At 44.2% G+C, this 20402-nt stretch overlaps 1 protein-coding gene across 1 annotated transcript; it reads left to right on the top strand.

Annotated features, from left to right (window-relative positions):
• Positions 1 to 13278: 13278 nt before the first annotated feature.
• PRND (prion like protein doppel) lies at positions 13279 to 15620 on the top strand. Its single transcript, XM_007191702.1, has 2 exons — positions 13279 to 13326; positions 15073 to 15620. The coding sequence occupies exon 2, from the start codon at positions 15084 to 15086 to the stop codon at positions 15618 to 15620; it is 537 nt and encodes a 178-aa protein (XP_007191764.1). The 5' UTR covers positions 13279 to 13326; positions 15073 to 15083.
• Positions 15621 to 20402: the final 4782 nt, after the last annotated feature.

The following is a 20402-nucleotide window of genomic DNA, read 5'->3' as shown; positions in this document are numbered from 1 at the left end:
AAGTACCAGCTCTCAGTTTTCCTTCACAGAGGTTTTCTTCTGCATCTGTAATTTACCAACAGCAGGAAATAATCATAACAAATGACAGTGGTTGAAATCATAATATTTATTAATACCTTAGCAAATGCCAGTATCCTTCAATATCTAGAGGATCAACTTTGCATTAAAAATGGAAAGATAAAAATCAACATCTTGAAACCCTGTCATTCACAAAACTATTAAAACAAATGACATATACAAAGACTCAAAAACATTACTCAAAGTTAATCATTAACATAAAAATTTCTAGGACTATTTTCATTCAGCCCTTTTGACCATATTTCTAATTATTTAAAAATAAACTATTCATTATCTGCCAATCATAATTTCTCAAAAATAACCCACTGAGAAGGCTTTAATCATTAAAAGCGTAAGTATTTGGAGGGCCAAAGTGAATAATACACATCTGTATCTTTCTCAGCCACCATGTTTTCTTCCTGTTACTTCCAACTACTATGAGTTGTGCTAAAGGAATTTTTACTAAAAAAAATTTTAAATCAATTTTAAATAACTGAGTCTAACCCTCACAGAGGGTTCTTCCAGAGAAGTGTCAGGTGTCAACCTTTGTTTCCCTTCCTTTCTCTCTGGGATTAAAGCCAAATAAGTGTCCTCTGCCTTTGGAAGGGATTTTGGGTCTGTACTGCTTCCCACCCTAGTGGGAGCCTTAATCTGGCAAGAACCTGAGCTTCCCCAGGCTCAGGCCCTGACCTTGCATTGGTCTAGGCACGACTGACCTACACAGTTCATTTCTACCTGAGAAAGGTCAGTTCCTCTCTGGCTCTTCAAAACTGAAGGATTCAGCTCCTCCTGCATTAAGCTTACATTTCCATCCTTTGCCTCACTCCTGTGAGGCCTACCCCTGTTCTCCAGGAAGCCACGCCTTCCACTGCACACCCCCAGTCTACAAGCTTCACGTCTGCCTTGGTACAGCTGTCTTTTCCTCCAGAGCCGGTGCTCTGTTCTTGCCCTGGAGCAATGCTCCTCAAATTTGAATGTGCTCACCAATCTGCAAGTCCTGACTGGGGCCCAAGATTCTGCATTTCTCACAAGTTCCTAGATGGTGCCATGCTGGTTCTGTGAAACCTCACTGACACAAGGCCCTCAGGGTTCTCACACTATATCCTGCATTGGCACCTCCTGGAGGCTTGTTCAACACAGGTTGCTGGGCCCCACTGCAGAGTTTCTGATTCTGGAGTGCAGGGTAGGACCCGAGAATGTACATTTCTAACAAACTCCCTGGCAATGCTGCTGTCGATGTGGAGATTGCACATGGAGCTCCACTGCTCTATAGGAAGATGTAAAGGAAATAGAAGGCAGCCTGGCCCTGAAATACAGAGCTGTTAGGGAGACTAAAAACCTAACTGGAACTCTCCCTGGGGAGGAGAAAGATGGGCGCTCTAAGGATGAAAGGCCGTGGAGGTGTAAGGAGGTGGTTAACACCTGCTACCTGAAAAGCTGGAAGCACAGGTGAGTCCTGAGGCCCACCACTAGTTAGAGACTCAGCTAAACCTGGAATGGTATCCACCTTGCAAATGTAGCACTTCTCAAACTCTGATGTGCACACACATCACCTGAGAACCTTGTCAAAATGCAGTTCTGAGGCCACAGGTTTGATGTGGACTCGGAGATTTGGCGTTTCTACAAGCTCCCAGGTGATGTGATGCTGCTGGTCCCAGGACCACACTGAGAAACAAGGGCCTAGAGGCCCAAGTCATCTCTTCCAACCCTGGCCAAGACTTTGGAGAAGCACTGAAGGCTCAGGGGGAGTGGGGAGTGGCCAGCAGGGAGTCTTTACCTTCTCTTGATTTAGCCCTTAGTGCTGCCTCTCCTGCTCTCACAGCACAATCCTCCTGCCTGGCCTGAGTTAAAAGAATCAACCACCTGCAGGCAGCAGTGAAGTCAGCTTCTACCTTATCTCAGAGCCAAGCAGAGTTAGTTAGCTGCTACTGCGGGAAGTCTCAGACCCAGAGACATTCTGTCACTTGTCCAAGGTCACATAAATAGTATATTCACAAAAGTACATTATGGAAACTCTTTGCCTTTGGTTTGTGATGATATTTAAGGGTTTGGCTCAAAGGTGCCAGGCCTCAGGCACTGTGCACAACCCATGGCCTCTGTGAAGGGCTCCCCCTGGTCTTCTGCAGGGCTCCAGCTTGAGGGGACTCAGTTGACTACAAGGGGAACCTGAAGGAAGGGTCAGAAATCCTAAAAGCAAGCTCAGCCTAAAATGCCTCCTTCCCTAGACAGACCCTCCATCACTCACTGTCCCATACATGCCTCCCTTGTATTATTTCAGAGGTGACCTGCAGCCAGGGCCCACTGGTTGGTGGCTCTCTCTAACCAAACCATGGTCCCCTAAGCCCTAGAGCACGAGTCACGTCCTGCTGGAGCCCCCAGGCTGGAGGCCACCAGGGTGATTGGGGCTGGGGGCTTTTTTTCTCTAACTGTTCTGGCAAATCTGCACCTTTCCCCCCTCCTTCTCTAAAAACAAACAATAAACAAATACACAAAAGCAAGGTCATTATCTTAATCTTTATATTGGGTAAAGATAACAGTTTTCAGTAACCCCATCCTTTAACACCCTTACTCAATCCAAACATTTCAGAAAACTTTAAGGACCTTGTTTCATTGCCTTTCTTGTTGAATATACCATCTTGATTGATTAGTTTGCTAGGGCTGCCATAAAAAAATACCACAAACTGAGGGCCTTAAACAACAGAAATTTATTTTCTCACTGTTCTGGAGGCTGGAAGTCTGACGTTAAGGTGTCATCAGGGTTGGTTTCTTCTGAGGGTTCTCTCCTTGGCTTGTAGACGGACATCTTCTCCCTGTGTCTTCGCATGGTCTTCCCTCTGTGTGTCTCTGTGTCCTAATCTCTTTTTATAAGGACACCACTCATCAAATGTGATTAGGGCCCACCCTAACAGCATCATTTTTTTCTTTTTTTAAAATTTTTAACGTCTTTATTGGAGTATAATTGCTTTACAAAACGGCTTCATTTTAACTTAACTTTAAATTAACTCTTTAAAGGCCTTAACTCCAAATACAGTAATTTTTTGATATTGGGGACTAGGACTTCAACACCTATCAAGAAATGTCATAGCAGTATGTCAGTGTCACTCTCAGTACAGCTCAAAGGCAGTCCCAGGACTAAGAGGGCCTTGTGGGTGCCCCACATTCACACACTACACCCTTATCTGGATCACTCTATGCCTTCAACAGACTGGGCCAGTTAGGATTGCCAAGAGTGCTTACCTCCTACTGCCCATTGCAAACAGAAATGCTTCCATTCTGGATACAGCCCCTGAAATCCAGCCACCACGCCCCCATGGCTCACACAAAGTGAAGAGTTTCATAATCAAAGTTGTTTACTTTGGCTCATACTAATGAAGTTCTAAAACTCTAAGCCAGATAATGTTCCTCCCACACACAAATACACTGCAAACACACCTGGCTTAGAGTTATACTGATTATGAGTTAATTAACATAAGACAGAGTGTTAGCTATAATTCAGGGGGTACTACAGAAAGTTGGCAAGATACTATCCCCTCAATGCTGCCAAATTCTGAATGCTAGGCTTGCCCGTCACCCAGCTCGCAGTAGCTGTCCACACATGGAATGCGCCCACTCAGGTTTCTTTATGGCTCCAGCTCATCTTCCCAAGGCCTCAACTCCAAAATGCAGGGAGAACCCCACAGATTTCAGGCCCACCAGGTGGTCTTGCCATTGTCTAGACTCACAGACCAGGAACTCAATGAGAAAGGAGACCCTGTTTTCTTTGTCCAGCCTTTATTTCCCCCATTCCCTTGCATGTCTCTGAATCTCCTTTTATTCCAGCCCTCCAAGGAGGTCTTTTCTCTCCAACCACTCTTTTCTCTGCACTGCCTTCCAGGAGGTGATGAGACATCATGGGTTTGTTATTTCCATGGCATCATGCAAACACCAAGGCTATTTTTGTGGACCAGACTAGCCCAGAAGGAGGGTTTCTCACCTCCAGTTAAGGCCATCAGACAGGGCTAATGTTTCCTCAAGCAACATCTCTGGACCTTTGATGAATGATGATATGCTTAGTCAAGCCCAGATTCCCCCTGTAAATATGTCAGAGACCATTCTTAGCTTTGAGAATTTTAGGAGAATGATTTTTCACTGCCACCCATGGAGGAGGCCCACTGTGGCTCTGCTGCTCATTTGATTCCCACAGCTGGGGTGGCCACATTCCTCAGAACATGCCAGGAGATGAACTCAATAAATAAACCAGGTTGGGCTGTTTGGCTCTGTCTAGCCAGCTTATGGAAAATGCCCGGTGAAAGCCACAACTTGCTTTTGACAAAATCACCTGAAGAGTACTTGAACAACAGAAACATTGTTTTATTCAGTGTCCCCTAGTTTGCAATAGTCAAACCACAATATCAAATGTAAGAGCATTTGTGTTCTCCAGGGTGATGGGTGTAAACCATAAAAAGGCTGAATGAAGTTCTGATGTATGCTACAATGTAAATGGACTTTGAAAACATCATGCTAAGTGAAAAAAGCCAGACACAAAAGTATAAATATTGTGTGATTCCATTTATATGAAATATCCAGAATAGGCAAATCCATAGAGACAGAAAGTAGATTATTCGTTGCCAGCAATTGAAGAGAGGGGGTAATGAGAAGTGACTGCAAATGAACGTGGGGTTTCCTTATGGTGTGATACAAATATTCTGGAATAAGATAGTGACAATGAACAACTTTGTGAATGGACTAAATATCACTGAATTGTACAGTGTGAAATGGTGAATTCCATGGTATTTGAATTATATCTCAATGAAACTTTCTTTAAGCATAGAATTACCTACCTAAGAATAGAAGTGATGAGTGGGTAGAGGAGGTTCGGGCACTTGTTTGAAATTTAATCGTTATAAGAACATTTCAGCCCACTTGTTATTCTCCTAATAGCCTTGGGTCCAAAGCCCTTTCTGGCCACAGAATCAAAGCCTAATCAATGAAAGCTGAAAGATGTAATACAACGTCTTGGCCTTTAAAAAGGTGAGCACCACAATAGTTAACCACAGAGTGATTGGACTTGTTTGCCCCTCCTGCAATATGTTATACTAGAGGACCTGCTGGTGTCAAGAGTTGAAAGAATTGTTACCAGGTGAAATAAATCTATTACCTGTATGTGGAGAAAATTCGACCCCCTTTACTCAGCATTAAATACTGAAATTTCCTCGAGAAAAAGCTATGGTCTTTGAAAAATGAATGAAGGACCTGGAAGTTGTTTCATGCACCAGTTTTTGTGATGATTGCCTTTTCTACTACATTACAAGTTACTCCTCCTACAAACTATTTCAACAACTTTCATCCACCTGGTGGAAACTTTACCCTTTGCCCCAAAGATGGCATTCCTCTTGACTTCTCAATCTGCTCCGCAAAGTTAGCCCCAGCTGTTTCCTCTCCACCTAGTAGGGAAGTTACACAGATGAATAAGGACACACCCTCTCGTGTTATGAGTTAAGTCTTTGGCAAGACTGGGCGGTGTGAATACCAGGCCTTGAGAAATGGAGGCCTTCATATGAGCCTTAGCTTCTGAGCTGCCCACATTACATCCCTGTTTTACTCACCTTGACCTGCTTGCCCTGTTCAGGGGCCTTGCTATATCGTTTAAGAATCCATCTGAATAATGCATGTGATATTTTGGCTTTCTCTCCATTGGCTCTCCTTCCATTTGGTTTTCCCTCCCAAGTTTATACCTGATCCTCCTTCCCTGTGTGTCATTTCATACCTACATGTCACTTCCACTTGAGGTCAGGAGATCAGAAAAGATAGAAGAGGAGCATTGGTTCATGTCCAGTTGGAAAATTCTAAATGTTTCCATATGGCAGCTAAAATGAAGGGGTGAGAGGCCCTGGGTCAACTCTTGAAATCAAGACATCTGTTGTAGAGGTGAATATGGGGTGTGAACTGCTAGTAGAGACATATCTGTGCTGGACGGATTGTTCCCCTGGCAGTGACCATCATCCAGGGCTAGAAAGGAGAATGCATTGTTCAGTGCTAGCCCTTCCTACAGACCATAAAGCTGAGTTGGATGGAAAAAATTTGCAGGGCAGAAACAGTTGTGAAAAAAATCCAGCAGAACACCAAAGACATAAACTGTCCCTCTCTGTGCCTTCCTCCCTACAGCACTCTCAGTGGCAATCTGATCCTCCATTGGCACACCTGAAATAAGACACTACCCCCTGCCCATCCTCACTTCCCTCCAAAAACTAGTCTCATTGTCTTCCTTCCAGACAGTTATATCTGCAGATTTCCACTGCAGTGATCACCACTTCCTCTGCACTCTGATAACCCTTGCCTGGTACCTGTCATCATACACACTGAACGAAGGGGCTATTTCATACTGGCAATCACAGCTTACCACCGTCACTTCCCCAAGAATAATTTTAAAAGGTATATTCAAACACATCATGAAGTCTTTCCTTATTGTTCCTTAGAGGCACTCCCAAGATGCCTCCATTCCTTTTCTCATGCTGTTCCCTCCACCTGAAATGTCTTCCTTGCCCCCCTCCACCTGACAAACTCCTGTTTATACATCAAGACCCAGCTGAAATGTCTATCCCTGCCAGACCACTTTGTGAGTCTGATGAAGCATGCAGACCCTACTCAGAATAATGGCTTTAAATGCATAAAATACAGAGGTTACATAGGAAACCAATTATGCTGAAATAGAATTATCAAAACATTTTTACACTGATTAAATGTAAATATCAAAAACTCACTAAATAAGATCTACTAGTGGGCCTAATGACTTCACAGTGATAAGTGTAAGGCATATTCTGAGATTTGCTAAACCTGGAATTAGGGTGATCAACTTGTCCTGATTTGCCCCATACTTCCCGTTTTAGCACTGAAATTCCCATGTCCTGGGAGCCCCCTCAATCCCTGGCAAACTGAGACAGTTGGCCACCCTACCTGTAATGTGACCTGAAAACATCTGTGATTCTAGTGGGTTATGGTCACAGGTACAACTAATGCTACTGTGTCTGCTACCTACATTTTTCATGGAGGAAAGCCTACATTTCAGGTAGAGGTTAGTGGAAATAAAGATGTGATGGTTTTTCCTAAGTTCATGTATCTTCCAAATTCTATCCATGGACAGCCCCCTTCCAGGTTAAGAACCCCTGCAACTAGCAGGACGAAGTTAGGCCTAATGTCCCCTAACCTTTATACTTTGTTCTAAGCTCTACTATAACTTACCAAACTGTTGTTACTGTTTATTTAAACAACACAACAAAATTTCTCCATTGAGCACCTTTCCTACAATGGTGCAAAGAATTAAAAGAAGTCTCCTGTACAGAGGGGCCGGCATGCAGCAGATGCATGAGGAACCCCGGAGACCTCTTATGCAGATGCATCTAAATTGGTTGAATTTGGCAAATTGCTTGGCAGCTTCTACTAAAACTGAAAAGACACTTATTCGATGACCCAGCCTCTCTGTCCCTGAGGGTTTGCCCAACAAGAATGAGAGCTATGTTCATCAAGAGATGTACATAAGAATTTTCAAAGCAACTGCATTCATAATAGCTCCAAGTGAGGAGCAACCCAACTATCCATCAAGAGGTGAAGAGATAAATAAATTGTGGCCTACTTATATAACCATATATCATACAGGAATGAGAATTGAAAAATAACACTTCTAGGCAACAACACTGATGAATGTCACAAACATAATGATGAGCAAAAAAAACCAGCAACAAAAGAGCACGTATTGCATGATTCCATTTGTGTAAAATACAAAAGCAGGTGAAACTAGCTTAGGCATTGGAAGTCAGAACAGTGGGTACCATTTGGGTGGGTGGTGGGGGTGGGCATAGGGCTTAGAATGTTCTGCTGGTTACAAAAAGGTTGTTCAGTTTGTGAAAATTTTTTGAATCCTGCACTTACGAATGTACATTTTTCTGTACCATGTTATACTTCAATAAATGCTTTTCTTTACAATGTTGGGTCCCTCATTCCCATCTGCTGGTGAATCTGGTCCCTACAGCCGTTAATATCAAGAAGTGACCTCTCCCTGCATTGTCCAGTTTGATAAGCTCTGCAGCTTGACCACTAATTTCCCCACCAAATGTGAACTCTCTTGATAGTGCTTTGATTTTCTCCTGGCTGAAAGCCATCACAGACCCAGCCTTTGGAACCAACCTCTTCAGCCTTTGTTAGTTGCCTTCATAGCAGTAAATCCTTCATTAGTATTTCTAGCAGGCCAATAATTAACACATGCCCGTGCACTCAAAGCAGCTCTTAGACTTTAGCTTACTTCCCTTTATAATATTTCAGGGGAAAGATTTATATTGAATTCTGGGATTCCAACAGTGCCAAGCACTGTCTGATAAGCCCTAATTGGGGATGGGGGTGGGGTGGGGCAGAGTGATACCTCTTGCACAGATATGAAAACTGATTCTCAGTGTGAACTTCCACCTGCCCCAAAGATGCCATTTGTTTTCTGAGACAAAGGGCTGCTTACATGACAGAGAAGGCTAAGGTGTCCTCTGACAGATGATAACTGAAGCCACCAGAGGCAGAGAATGGCAGCATGGGAATGAGAACCTGGGTCTCGAGTTCACACTCGCTCTCTTTGCAGCATCCCCAGGGCCTCTCCTGAGAATGAAGGGCATCTGTGGATAATGAAGGTGTCATTGCCCTGACACAGTACATGGCCCCTCTCACCTGCTCCAGGTAACCTCCCTCTGGGGAAGGCCTTTCTCCTTTTGGACATTTTCCTGCATATTAGGGAGAGAAGACAAACCACAGATCAAATTATGCTTTAATTATCATGCTTTACAAAAACATGAGAAAAATGGTGGGAGGCTGAATGAGGAACTTCAACATGGTGACCTAGTCTGGCATCCTCTGCCCTTCTTAGAATCTTTTCGTGGAAGTTTCAGCCCTTTCCCAGTCCAGTCCTTTCTGGATCAACTTAAAACAAAGCCTTCATGCTGTTACCCCTGCTCTAAATCTTCAGTGGTTCTCTATCTTCTCACTTATAAGCATCCTATTCCACAAACATTTAGTGATGCCCAAGATGAGTAACTGCCCTCAGTGATCCCTGATGTGCCACGAAGGAATTCCTCACTTCTCAGCCCTCACTCGCTCCCTCCCACTCCTCCCACCTTCCTGCCCTGAATCAATCCCCCACAGCCTAGCTCCAAACACCAGCTGTGGCCTGAGCAGGGAAGGGCAGAGACTGCAGAGGAAATGACCTTTTGATTAGTGCAGCCTGTGCTCTGCAAGTGTTTGCTCACCCTGTGCTTCATACTGCTCTTCTAGACAACTGTCTACCATGGAGTTTCAACTACCATCATGACAGGTCTTCACCATGCTGCCCTTGATTTTCTTTTTTTTAAATTATAAAACTGTTGCATTTATCCTTGTTAAATTTCCTCTTGCTGCCGGACCTGCTGCGATTTGGAGTGTTGAGCCTGCCCTCTGGCGCACAGCCCACCTTGGCAGCTTTGATCCATGTGCAGCTCTGACAACCGTGTCCTCAACCAGGCCACTGATAAGGAAGGGATAAAGGGAATCTAGATGCATCTGGATTCTAGGCACTGTGCTAGATGTGGGGCAAAGAGATGCAGGTGAAACACAGTCCTTCAACTTCCGTGTGCTCAGCTGAACATATGAACAACAAGGGAATGCTCCAGATGACTAGCTGGCTATGTGCCAAGTGCTATGAGAAGCCACGTGAAGGCCCCTAACTGTGCTTGGGAAGAGTGAGCAAGCCATAGAGGAAGGTGATATTTAAGGTTTGCACAAGGCAATAATAAAAATTCTAAGAATATAAAAGTTTATCGTAGGCATATGCTATGACCCAGCAAGTCTACCTATCAGAGTACACATCCAACAGAGAAGTGATCACAGGTCCACCAAAAGGCACGTGCAAGAACGTTCATGGCAGTGCTCTTCATGCCAAAACCTCCCAAACACCCAGCAACAGGGGAATGGAGAAGTCTCACAATGAAATGAACAAGCTACAACTACACCCAATGTGGGTGAATCTCACATGTAATTTGAGCAAGACAGATGCAAAAGATTGTGTTTTATGTAATTCTACTTATTTGAAGTATAAAAGCAGGCAAAACTAATCTGTGGTGTACCTCTACAGTGGTCAGTATAGGGGAGGGGCAGTGACCTGATGGGGAGATAGGAGGCTTTGAGCTTTGTCATGTTCATCTTGTTAATCTTGGTGTGTGTTATATGGGTGTACTCAGTTTGTAAAACTACATAATGCTGTATATTTAGGATATGTTCAGCTTTCTGTGTGTATAGTAGACTTCAATAAAAAGAAAATATTGAGTATGGCTGTTTAGACAGCTACACAGCTATCTAGTAAGTATTTTATTCCAAAACACATTTCAATTCTTTCTCTACCATTAGGCCATGAGCTACATTACCTGCCTTATTCATTTCTATGCTCTCCCACATAACAGCCACTTGATAAATCTTCAAGAAGCCAAGATATGGTAGGTGATCTTCCCACACACTAACCTTTCTGGATACAGTTGTTTTGCCATCACATCTCCTATCTTAACGATTAATTTATTTATTTCTAAATGATTTCAGAAAGGTCCAAGATCTAATCAAACAAGGAATTGCTATAATAATGATCCATTCATGCATTCTAGAACTCGTTCTTTCCCTGTTGCTTTTTTTCTAATCCACATAATTTTCTATTATTCATGTTGGAGAGAAATATGTCACAGTCCTTTGCATCATGTAGCACCCAACACTGTGGATCAGTCTCATTCTCCCAGTTTTCTCAAAGGCCATCTACATTCAATTATTTTCCTAATATAATTATCGATGCCAGAAGACACAATTCACTCAGCTCTGGCATCTCAGCTCATTTGAAGAAACTAATGTTCTCTCACTATTTCCTTGGCTGTTTGTTCATCTTTACAGGCGAGAGCCAGGTGCCAGGCAGGGTTGGAGCAGTTCTGTACTCTCTGCATCTGGTTAACAGTTTTCTTGCTTGTTTGCAGCTTCCAGAGCTCCTCCCATCTTCTCAAACATTTCACAGCCCTCTACACTCTTCTGTGCCTCTGAGAACAGTCTTTTGTTCACTAACAGGAGGAATCTGCAGCCTCATCAGCTCTAAACCAACCTCCCACTACACTGTGGGCAAAGTCCTCCTTTGGAAGGCCATAGAAAGAAGGGGAATGAAGAGTGCCTGGAAGGGAGGGGACATGGAGGTGATTGCACCAGATGGGGACAGGCAGGGGGGACAGTACACAGAGTACAGAACAGGGCAGTGGATCTGCAGGGGCAGCACAGCCTACTGGCTGTGTGACCTTGGGCCTATCTGGGCCCCATGACCTTATAGTGTGAAGGAGCTGCACTAGAGGATTCTGAGTCCTTTCCAGCTCTAAACATCCCAAACCTAATTATTACCCTAAGCATCTATTATGTTGAACAAACATGTACTGACCCTTGTCTCTGGAGGTAGCAAAATATTGAGAGTCTTTTTCTTCCTTTCTTCTGCATTTTGCAAATAGTTTGTACTAAGTTTCTACTACTAATAGTGTGTGTATGTGTATGTTCACAAAACCAAAATGTCTATGATTCTAGAAGGAAAATGAAAAAGTTTTTTTTTTTTTTTTTAAGAGAGGAAAATCAGATAAATTTTAAATTTTAAAGTAGAAGCAGGGGAGAAAGAAAGGCCCATGTGGAGGCCAAAAATCCACCTAGAGCAGAGGAAGCCCTGCAGGGACAGCATTCAATTTGGGGTTTCCCTCCTCCAGGGTGAAAAGTCTTTGTAAACTCTTCTGGCGTCATCTGCTGGTCATCCCAGAAGCAACAGCTTAATGTGGTTTGAAAGAGGGCTTTGAAGTGAATTTGGAAACCATCGGTAGGGTCATATTCAGGGTAAAGATCATATTCTATTTACAGGTAAATCTCACTCCAATCGCACCTCCAGAATTCACTTTCGATTTGGCGTTGCAGTGATGATTGTAACACGGACACCTTAGTCCCTTCTGTGTGTTCACCCGATAACTATGCACAGCCCCTCGTGCCAAGAAAGGCAGATCCTCTGGCTCCCTCCCAGCTAGGTTTGGGCACCACTAGAGAGGGAGACACTCTGAGGAAATCCGCTCTCAGCCCGCACCATCTTTGAACGGTGTGGGTTTCGTCTTCTTCTGTCTCTGTCCCCTGGGTTTCCATAAACCTTCAACTCGGCCTTTTGAATAATTCATTGTTTCAAGCATTTCCTCACGGGCCCAGCAACTCAAAGTCCTGGAGAGTCCTCTCATTTATCTTCCACCCAACATTAGCCCTGCTTTTCCATGGAAGCTCCTCCAAGAAAACTGGTCCCTCACTCCCTGTGGGTCCGGGCTGTGGGTCATGTGGTCCAGCTGGTTTCTCTCCCTCTTCACAACCTGACCCTTCCCACAGAGGCTGCCCAGCAAAGGCCCCTTGGCTTCTGAAACTGGTCTTTAGGTGCAGGACAGTATGTATATCCAGCAAGACTTGTTTAAAGCACCCTCTTGTAGATATTGAAGGAAAAACATTTTCCTTCTAACACTTTTCATTTCAATCTAAAAGGCACCTCTCCAAATATGTCTTAAAAACAGCCCTAACCAGACTCCTTGGACAGATGCAGCCACTCATCTGTACAGCTGTGACACTGTGATATAATAAGAAATACATATTTGATCTTCATCCCCAGTTCCTGGCACAGAGCTCCTATAACTGTCATTTCCTGAGTGATAGGGGTGAGAGGAGCATCTTTTTATTATATTTGGTTTGTTCCCAGTTTCTGGCATGGGGTTCAAAGAGCTTCCAGGTTGGTGAATTCACTCACATTCAGGGAGAGTTGTGTACCCCAAACTCCATAAGAACTCCTGTACTTGGAATCCTTCCAGACCTGCCCTATGTACCTCTTCATCTGGCTGTTCATTTATATCCTTTATAATCAACCAGAAATAGTAAGTATAAAATATTTTTAATAAATAACTTAGATAAATAAAAGGTACCTCTCAAATCTTTCTGGACTTCATCAAGTTCTTCACATGGTGTTTATTAGTAAAGAGTAATGAAAGGGTCCATCTGTCTCAAGGCAAAGAAGCACTCGGGAACCCCTGATTGGTCATGCCAGGGAGGGAAGGGCTCCCATATTTGGAAAGCAACAGGAATGCACCTCCCCCTGCAGCTCCTACATAGCTGGGCAGGCCCAGGAGTGTGTGCAGGAGGTGTGCAAGACGACAGTGCGCCCGTGGCTCCAGAGGTGCACCGTACTCCCAGAGAAATCCCAAGGTATGCGGGGGGCAGAGTTTGCGTGTGCATTCCATTTTTGTGGCCAGGGTTGTTCATTTTTAATCAGACTGTAAACCATGCAGTGATTTCTTTACTCTCACCTCCTGGGATGGGTCCCACGTCTGGGGACACTTGTGAGAATGTTCAGACATCACTGGTGTTCTTGCCTATGTTTTGGTCCTACAATAAAATGCTAGTTTAGGGTTGGCTGGTTGGGATTTTCTTTTGCTTTTAAGTCCTTGCCTCTGAAGACTAATTTCTTTCTCAAGATCACTATGCTTTTATTTTTTAATTTGATGCATCCATAATTTATATTATTACTGTTATTTAAGATTTCTCCTACCAAGGAGTATGGGCTGATGACATGGGTGTGGCCCCTGTTTAGGAGATAAATGAATGTTTGCTTCATGCTTGGATCTCTTTGGAAAAAGTTCATCTTAGCTCACTGTGATTAGGGGAAAGTGAGGGGTGGATACTGGAAGCCTGGGTGCTCAGGCTGCTGCCTGGCACACTTGCACCCACCCTGGGGCAGTGACTAGGTGATGCCTGCAAGTAAAGAGAAGTCAGCAGAGGTCTCTTTGCAAGAGTCCAGAGGAAACTGGGTGTGCACTTAGGTTGTATTTTGCCTCTTTTTCTGTATAAGAACCAGTGTCACACTAGAGTTGAACATTTTAACAGAGAAGTACTAATCACTTTTAGGAATACTGCAGGGAGGATGTGTTAGGACCTAAGCAAGCTAACTTTTCAACCTCCACCAGCTCTGGTACACGTGGACACAGTAAATCTTCTTCTAGAAGATAGCTTAAGCATGCTCTGCTGTAGTAACTCTTCCTGTATCCCTGATCCACATGGACAAAGGTCCAGGTGCTGGAGTGCCTTGAACAGTTGACCTTGAGAGGTGGATTTCCACAATAGCTATTGTAAGTTCAGGAACCAGATGTGACGAACTACCAGATTGGGGGGCTTAAGTGGGAGGGATATTTCCTGAGGTCATCAACAGCCTTTCAGATGCCCTGGGGCCACCTTGACTCTCAGTGCTTCCCCAAGCCCTCTTGTCTTCCCTGTCATCTCATTTCCTCTGAAATTCCTCACAGGCCCTGCTATTCACTTAGCTTAGGGGCTATCGGAGCTGCCCTTCATGCCCAGTGAGTCAAAAGCACAAAATTCAAGCACCATCTGCTCCAGCAGCCCAGAAGGGCAGTGGGGCATGGCAAGTGGGCACATGGGAAGCATCAGACAGAGCTGGATTCAAATCTGCCACCCACTATTGTGTGGCCTTGGGCAAATTACTTAACTTCTCTGAATCCCAGTACAACTTTTATAAAGTGGGGGTAATAATGTACCTACCCCATGTGAGAATTAATGTTAGGCAATGTCAGTGGCTGGCACGTAGTAAGTGCAATAATAAACTAGTTGAGGGGGGAGGGTGGGGCCACACTGTCCCCAGGGTAAGACTGGAAAGGATATCCATGAATAATCAAGTTGCCCATTGCAGCTTCTGATCTGTCTGAGAAAACCAAGATCACTGTCCTGAATTGATGTAATTCCAGGCAAAAGCAAGAAACTTGGTATTGAATTGACTTAACCCTGTGCAGCCCAAGCCAGGGAAAACAATTATGTTTCCAGAAAAATGTAAAGGGTGCAAAAATGCCATTCCTCTTATAGAATCTCCTACATGCGGGAGGGCGCAGGGGAGACTGGGGACCCCACTGGGGAAGTTAACTGCTCTGGCCTTTTCTGTTGCAGATTCTGACACAATGAGAAAACATCTGGGTGGATGCTGGTTGGCCATTGTCTGTGTCCTGCTCTTCAGCCAGCTGTCCTCAGTCAAGGCGAGAGGCATTAAGCACAGAATCAAGTGGAACCGGAAGGCCTTGCCAAGTACCTCCCAGGTCACGGAGGTCCACACTGCAGAGATCCGCCCAGGGGCCTTCATCAAGCAAGGCCGAAAGCTGGATATCGACTTCGGAGCTGAGGGCAATAGGTACTACGAGGCCAACTATTGGCAGTTCCCTGATGGGATCCATTACAATGGCTGCTCTGAGGCCAACATCACCAAGGAGAAGTTTGTCACCAGCTGCATCAATGCCACCCAGGCGGTGAACCAGGAGGAACTGTCCCACGAGAAACAAGACAACAAGCTTTACCAGCGGGTCCTGTGGCGGCTGATCAGGGAGCTCTGCTCCATCAAGCAGTGTGATTTTTGGTTGGAAAGGGGAGCAGGACTTCAGGTCACTCTGGACCAGCCCATGATGCTCTGCCTGCTGGTTTTCATCTGGTTTATTGTGAAGTAAGCTTGCAAGCAGGCTGGTAGCCACAGAGATGAGTGGGTAAGCAAACCATGAGGGAGTTATCCCAGTTCTTCTCCCCAAGCCCCAAACCCCCACATGTTCTGAAGGTACCAAAGAGCAGTGATTGATTCTTCAGCACTTCAAGTAACGCTCCCAAGTATTCACTCAGGTTCTTGTTTGTATTTGATAAATGTGTGGGCATCAATTCTCTCCAGGCTCTACCTGAGGGTGGCTTGTTCATCACTGCATTCTCAGCTCCGGTGGAGCATCTGGCACACCATATCGTGCAATAAATATTTGGTAAGCAGATAAAAGAATGCACCAGGGACTGTGCCAAGCACTCCACAATACTTCCCAACAACTCTTAGAGGTTGGTGTTATTCCCATTGTATAGATGAGGAAACTGAAGCTCCAAGAAGTAAAGTAGTAAAGTAGCTAGAAAGTGTCATAACCATAATTCAACCCTGGCTTGTCTAACCCCAGATTTGCTGCTCTGTACAGTCCCACTTTTGGAAATATGAAAAGACTGATGCTGATGGCCATGTATTTGATTCCTTATTACATGGAAGTTGATTTATTAGTCTAATTAAAGTAAGATATAATAAAGGAATTAAACTAAAATAGAAATAAAAGCTAGACAAAAGCCCATATTTCCTTGTAAGCCCATATTTCCTTTCCTTGAAGTACTGCCAAGCTGATTCTCAGAGTAGACTAGATCTACTCGCAGGATGTGCCTATGGCACAAATATGTTCTTTCTCAAGAAGGATAAGTACTTTCTATTCTCATCTCTGAAATAGTCCATGTGTTTAAGAAACTATTTCTAAATAGCATGTTTGCTTTCTAATGTTCCCCCAACCCTGTGTGCATGTTTTTAGGTACATGCATATGAGCATCTTTAAATATACTCCCTTTATACAGGTACTCGATAAAATCTCTAGCCGTTCTTTTACTGCCACTTTGGCAAGGAGCCATCATTTCTGTGAATCACTTACAGCTTCAAAAAAACAATGCCTTGACAGAAAGGTTAAAAAGAAACTATGTCTTTAGGAAGAACAAGAATTCATGCATGCCACAATCAAGAGCAGATACACCTCTTCTTATCATTAGTTAAACTATGTATATATAACAAAATATGAATACAGTTTAAATAAGAATAATGAATCTAATGCTCTAAAAGATGCCCCACAGGCCCTCTGGGAGTATGCTCAGAGACCACCCCCAAGAGTTGTTGAACCGTATTTGGAGATAAAAGTTGCTGAATATTATCAGTTGTCTGTAAGGGTGAAAAAATGCGCCTTGTCAGACAATCTATCCTAAGTATTTTAAAACGTGAGTGTTGACAATGGTACCTCATGTTCTGAGCCTCCACTACTAATCAGTGTTCTTTGCAAGGATACATTTGGAAGGTTTTAACATAGAAAACGGGTGGAGGACTTGGGGGCCAGGCAGCCCAGTGGAGCACCTTCCCCAGGGTGTACGGGGACCTGCCGCACACTCCTGACAGCACATGAGGAACGCCCACCTCCGTGGCTCTCGTGCTGCTAGCACGGTGCTCACCTTCCACAGTCCTGCTGAGTTCTAGATCAGAGGCCAAGACTAAAGTCCAGAACACATACAGGTTATTTCCTACATGTCAATTTTTTAATAATAACAATAGCAATAAAAACAGAAAGAACAAGTACTTATAGGCTGATGTTGACATTTCAAGTCCTGGCTCTCCTGAGTTTAATTACAAGGGCACACACAGCCTCATAAGCAAAATGACTTCATTACTTATGTGAAAACACTCAGGCCATGATGTAGTACATTTTCTATAATTCCTGTCTTTTCTCATTTCATTAATAGTTCCAGAAACCAGATTTAAGTGGGCATGTAGTGAATTGGTATATAGTGATTCAAATGCAAAATTTATTTAAGGAACTTTTAATTGACTCCGTATGTGTTTGAACATCCTTGTTCATGTTTATGAATTATGAGATTAATTCAAGGCTTTGTGAGTCTAGTTTTCACTTTAGCAAAGGGTTGTCAGGTGCCTACTATGGACAAGACTATGAAGGATTTCTGAATTATTCTTGATAGAGTCATTTTAAATGTGAATAATTTCACCAACCACTGATTTCTTGTCCTTTTTGAGCATTCATTTTTTTAATGTAAGTTTATTGTAAAAGTGACACTAAAATTACAACAGAAATCCAAAACAAAACATTGCCCACAGTCCCAGCATCTGATTGTCAGTGTTCTCATTTTGCCCTATAACCTCCTAGTCCTTACCATTTGCATATACAAATGTACATATTTGCAATAATAATGTAAGTGAGCTTGTATATTCTAAATTTTTGCTCAACTTTATGCTTTTTTCATTTTCTATGATTTGGGGTTTCTTCCCTCCCCCTCTGCCTTCCCCAACCCACCCTCCTTCCTGCCTGAGATGTAGCCTCCACGCTTTCCTTGTGCTCAGATATATAGGACAGAGTTTTTTGTTTGATTACTCCTTTTAAAAATACTGTAGGGCTTCCCTGGTGGCGCAGTGGTTGAGAATCTGCCTGCTAATGCAGGGGACACGGGTTCGAGCCCTGGTCTGGGAAGATCCCACATGCCACGGAGCAGCTGGGCCCGTGAGCCACAACTACTGAGCCTGCGCGTCTGGAGCCTGTGCCCCGCAACAGGAGGGGCCGCGATAGTGAAAGGCCCGCGCACCGTGATGAAGAGCGGCCCCCGCACCGCGATGAAGAGTGGCCCCCGCTTGCCGCAACTAGAGAAAGCCCTCGCACGAACCGAAGACCCAACACAGCCAAAAATAATAAATAAATAAATAAATAAATAAATAAAAGGAATTATTCTCATGGCCTGTCCAAATTATTAAAAAAAAAAAAAAATACTGTAATCATACACGTCACATTTAATGCTCTGCAATTTGCCTCTCTAACGCTGCGTCATGACCCTTGCTCCAGTGCAACAGCTACCTAGTTAGTTAACCTGTCCTTTTAGAATGCTACATAATATTCCATACCATGGAATAGACCAGGATTGATTTAATCATTTCCTTGTTGACAGACCTTCAGGTTGTTTCCAGTTTTTCACCACTGCAAACAATAAACATCCTTGTACAGACAACTTTGTAGTCTGTTACTTTTATTTCTGTGGAATAGATTTACACGTGAAAATTTCCGGAACAAAGCTGTGTGTAATTTAAATTTTTCTAGACATGACTAGATTATGTTCCTGCATAGCTGGAGCAATTCGCATTCCCCCTGCCATGTATGGTGCTAACATGTAAGAGTTTCATTTAAGTAAGAGCAACTGCCTTTTCCACAAATGGTGCTTGAGTATCTTCTCTACTTTGCACACGACACACCTAAAGCTTCCCAACTAATTTCTGACCATAGAGACCATTTGAAAATTCTAAAGCTGTTAGCAATTTCCATCCTACACCTGGTCCTCGCTCGGCTCAAAACATCTGGAAAACAGGCGGAACGTGTGCAGGTTTCCGGCTCAGAGAGTGGTATGCTTGCACAACTCCACACTCCCCAACAGTCAGGGGAGGCATAGTGTGATGTTTTGTCGTGGCCTTTTTATTAATTTGCAGTAAAATAAGAAATGCAAGTATCTGCATTCCAGCAAGAATGCTCTCTAGGTCATAAAAATCAGAAGAAGCAGGAATCAAGCACACAGTGTAAATAGCCCACACTACTCCTTTCCTCTGAGTTGTCTGGGCAGACAATCAGCATCCCCCTGGAGCCCCTCACACGCCACCTGGCTTAGGATGTGACTGGCAATATTCAGAAACCCCACCCTCTGGTCCTAACGAGGTGTGTCCCACGTAGTGCCATGAGTTTGTCTTGAGCTGCCCACACTCCCTACCTCAAGCTTTCTGATAACAAGTGACTGGCTTTGGGCAGTGGCCCAAAGTGGACCCTTGGCCTTACTTTGCATCTTCGGTTTGGTCACATCTTTCATCTCTACCTTTTCTTCATGTGCTGTATATGGCTGGACAGGGATGCCCTAAGATGCCGATGTGTTGCTCTGTGGCACATTCTGGAGTCTGCCAGGGTCTCACCTGAAATGCTGACAGTGGGGCCTACGTGCCCACATGCAGGCAGTGGTAACACATGTGCAGACCATACATGCCAGGTGAGTAATCAAGAAGACTTACACAGATGTGGCATCATGACAAGTTTCAGTTTCCCCAGTTGAAAGTTCAGGTGCTGCTCAGTTGAAGAGCAGACCTCTGACAAGCCCAGCTCAGGACAGCACCTGTGTGTTCACATTTTGTGCCCCAAGGCCATGCAGTCAGACACAGCACAGGGCTCGTTCTTCTCTTATCCTCACTGCTGGTAGGAGACCCCGTTTCAATTGGGCACCCAGCTTCCCTGGTGGAAGAGAAGGGAGCCACACTTCCATGCTACTGGGAACAACAGACACCTGCAAAATGGAAATAAGGTGCTATGTTTTTGAGACATCTCTTAGCCCATTCCATCAAAAGCCTGCTCCAGAAAAACAGACTCAACTGCTTCCCTTGGCAAATGGGAGCCTTCCCCTGGGCCCATGAGAGGCCTCAGACTGGCCACCCCACTTCCCAAAGGACCTTCCTGGCAGCTGCACCCAGGCCAGAGCTGACCCCCCCAAAAAAGCTTATCCTCCAATACCTAAGTGTCACTACATCCCCAAGATGCTTCCCTCTATCTGGTCTGAATTTCTTATCTCCATTCATCCACCCTCCCCCTGGTCTTCCCTTGGAATTCCCAAATCTTTCTGTGGGAAAGCACTGCCGTCTTAAACAATAC

The sequence above is a fragment of the Balaenoptera acutorostrata genome, chromosome 15, assembly GCF_949987535.1.
Source record: "Balaenoptera acutorostrata chromosome 15, mBalAcu1.1, whole genome shotgun sequence".
Classification (NCBI taxonomy): domain Eukaryota; kingdom Metazoa; phylum Chordata; class Mammalia; order Artiodactyla; family Balaenopteridae; genus Balaenoptera; species Balaenoptera acutorostrata.
This window is presented reverse-complemented; position numbering and strand designations above follow the sequence as displayed.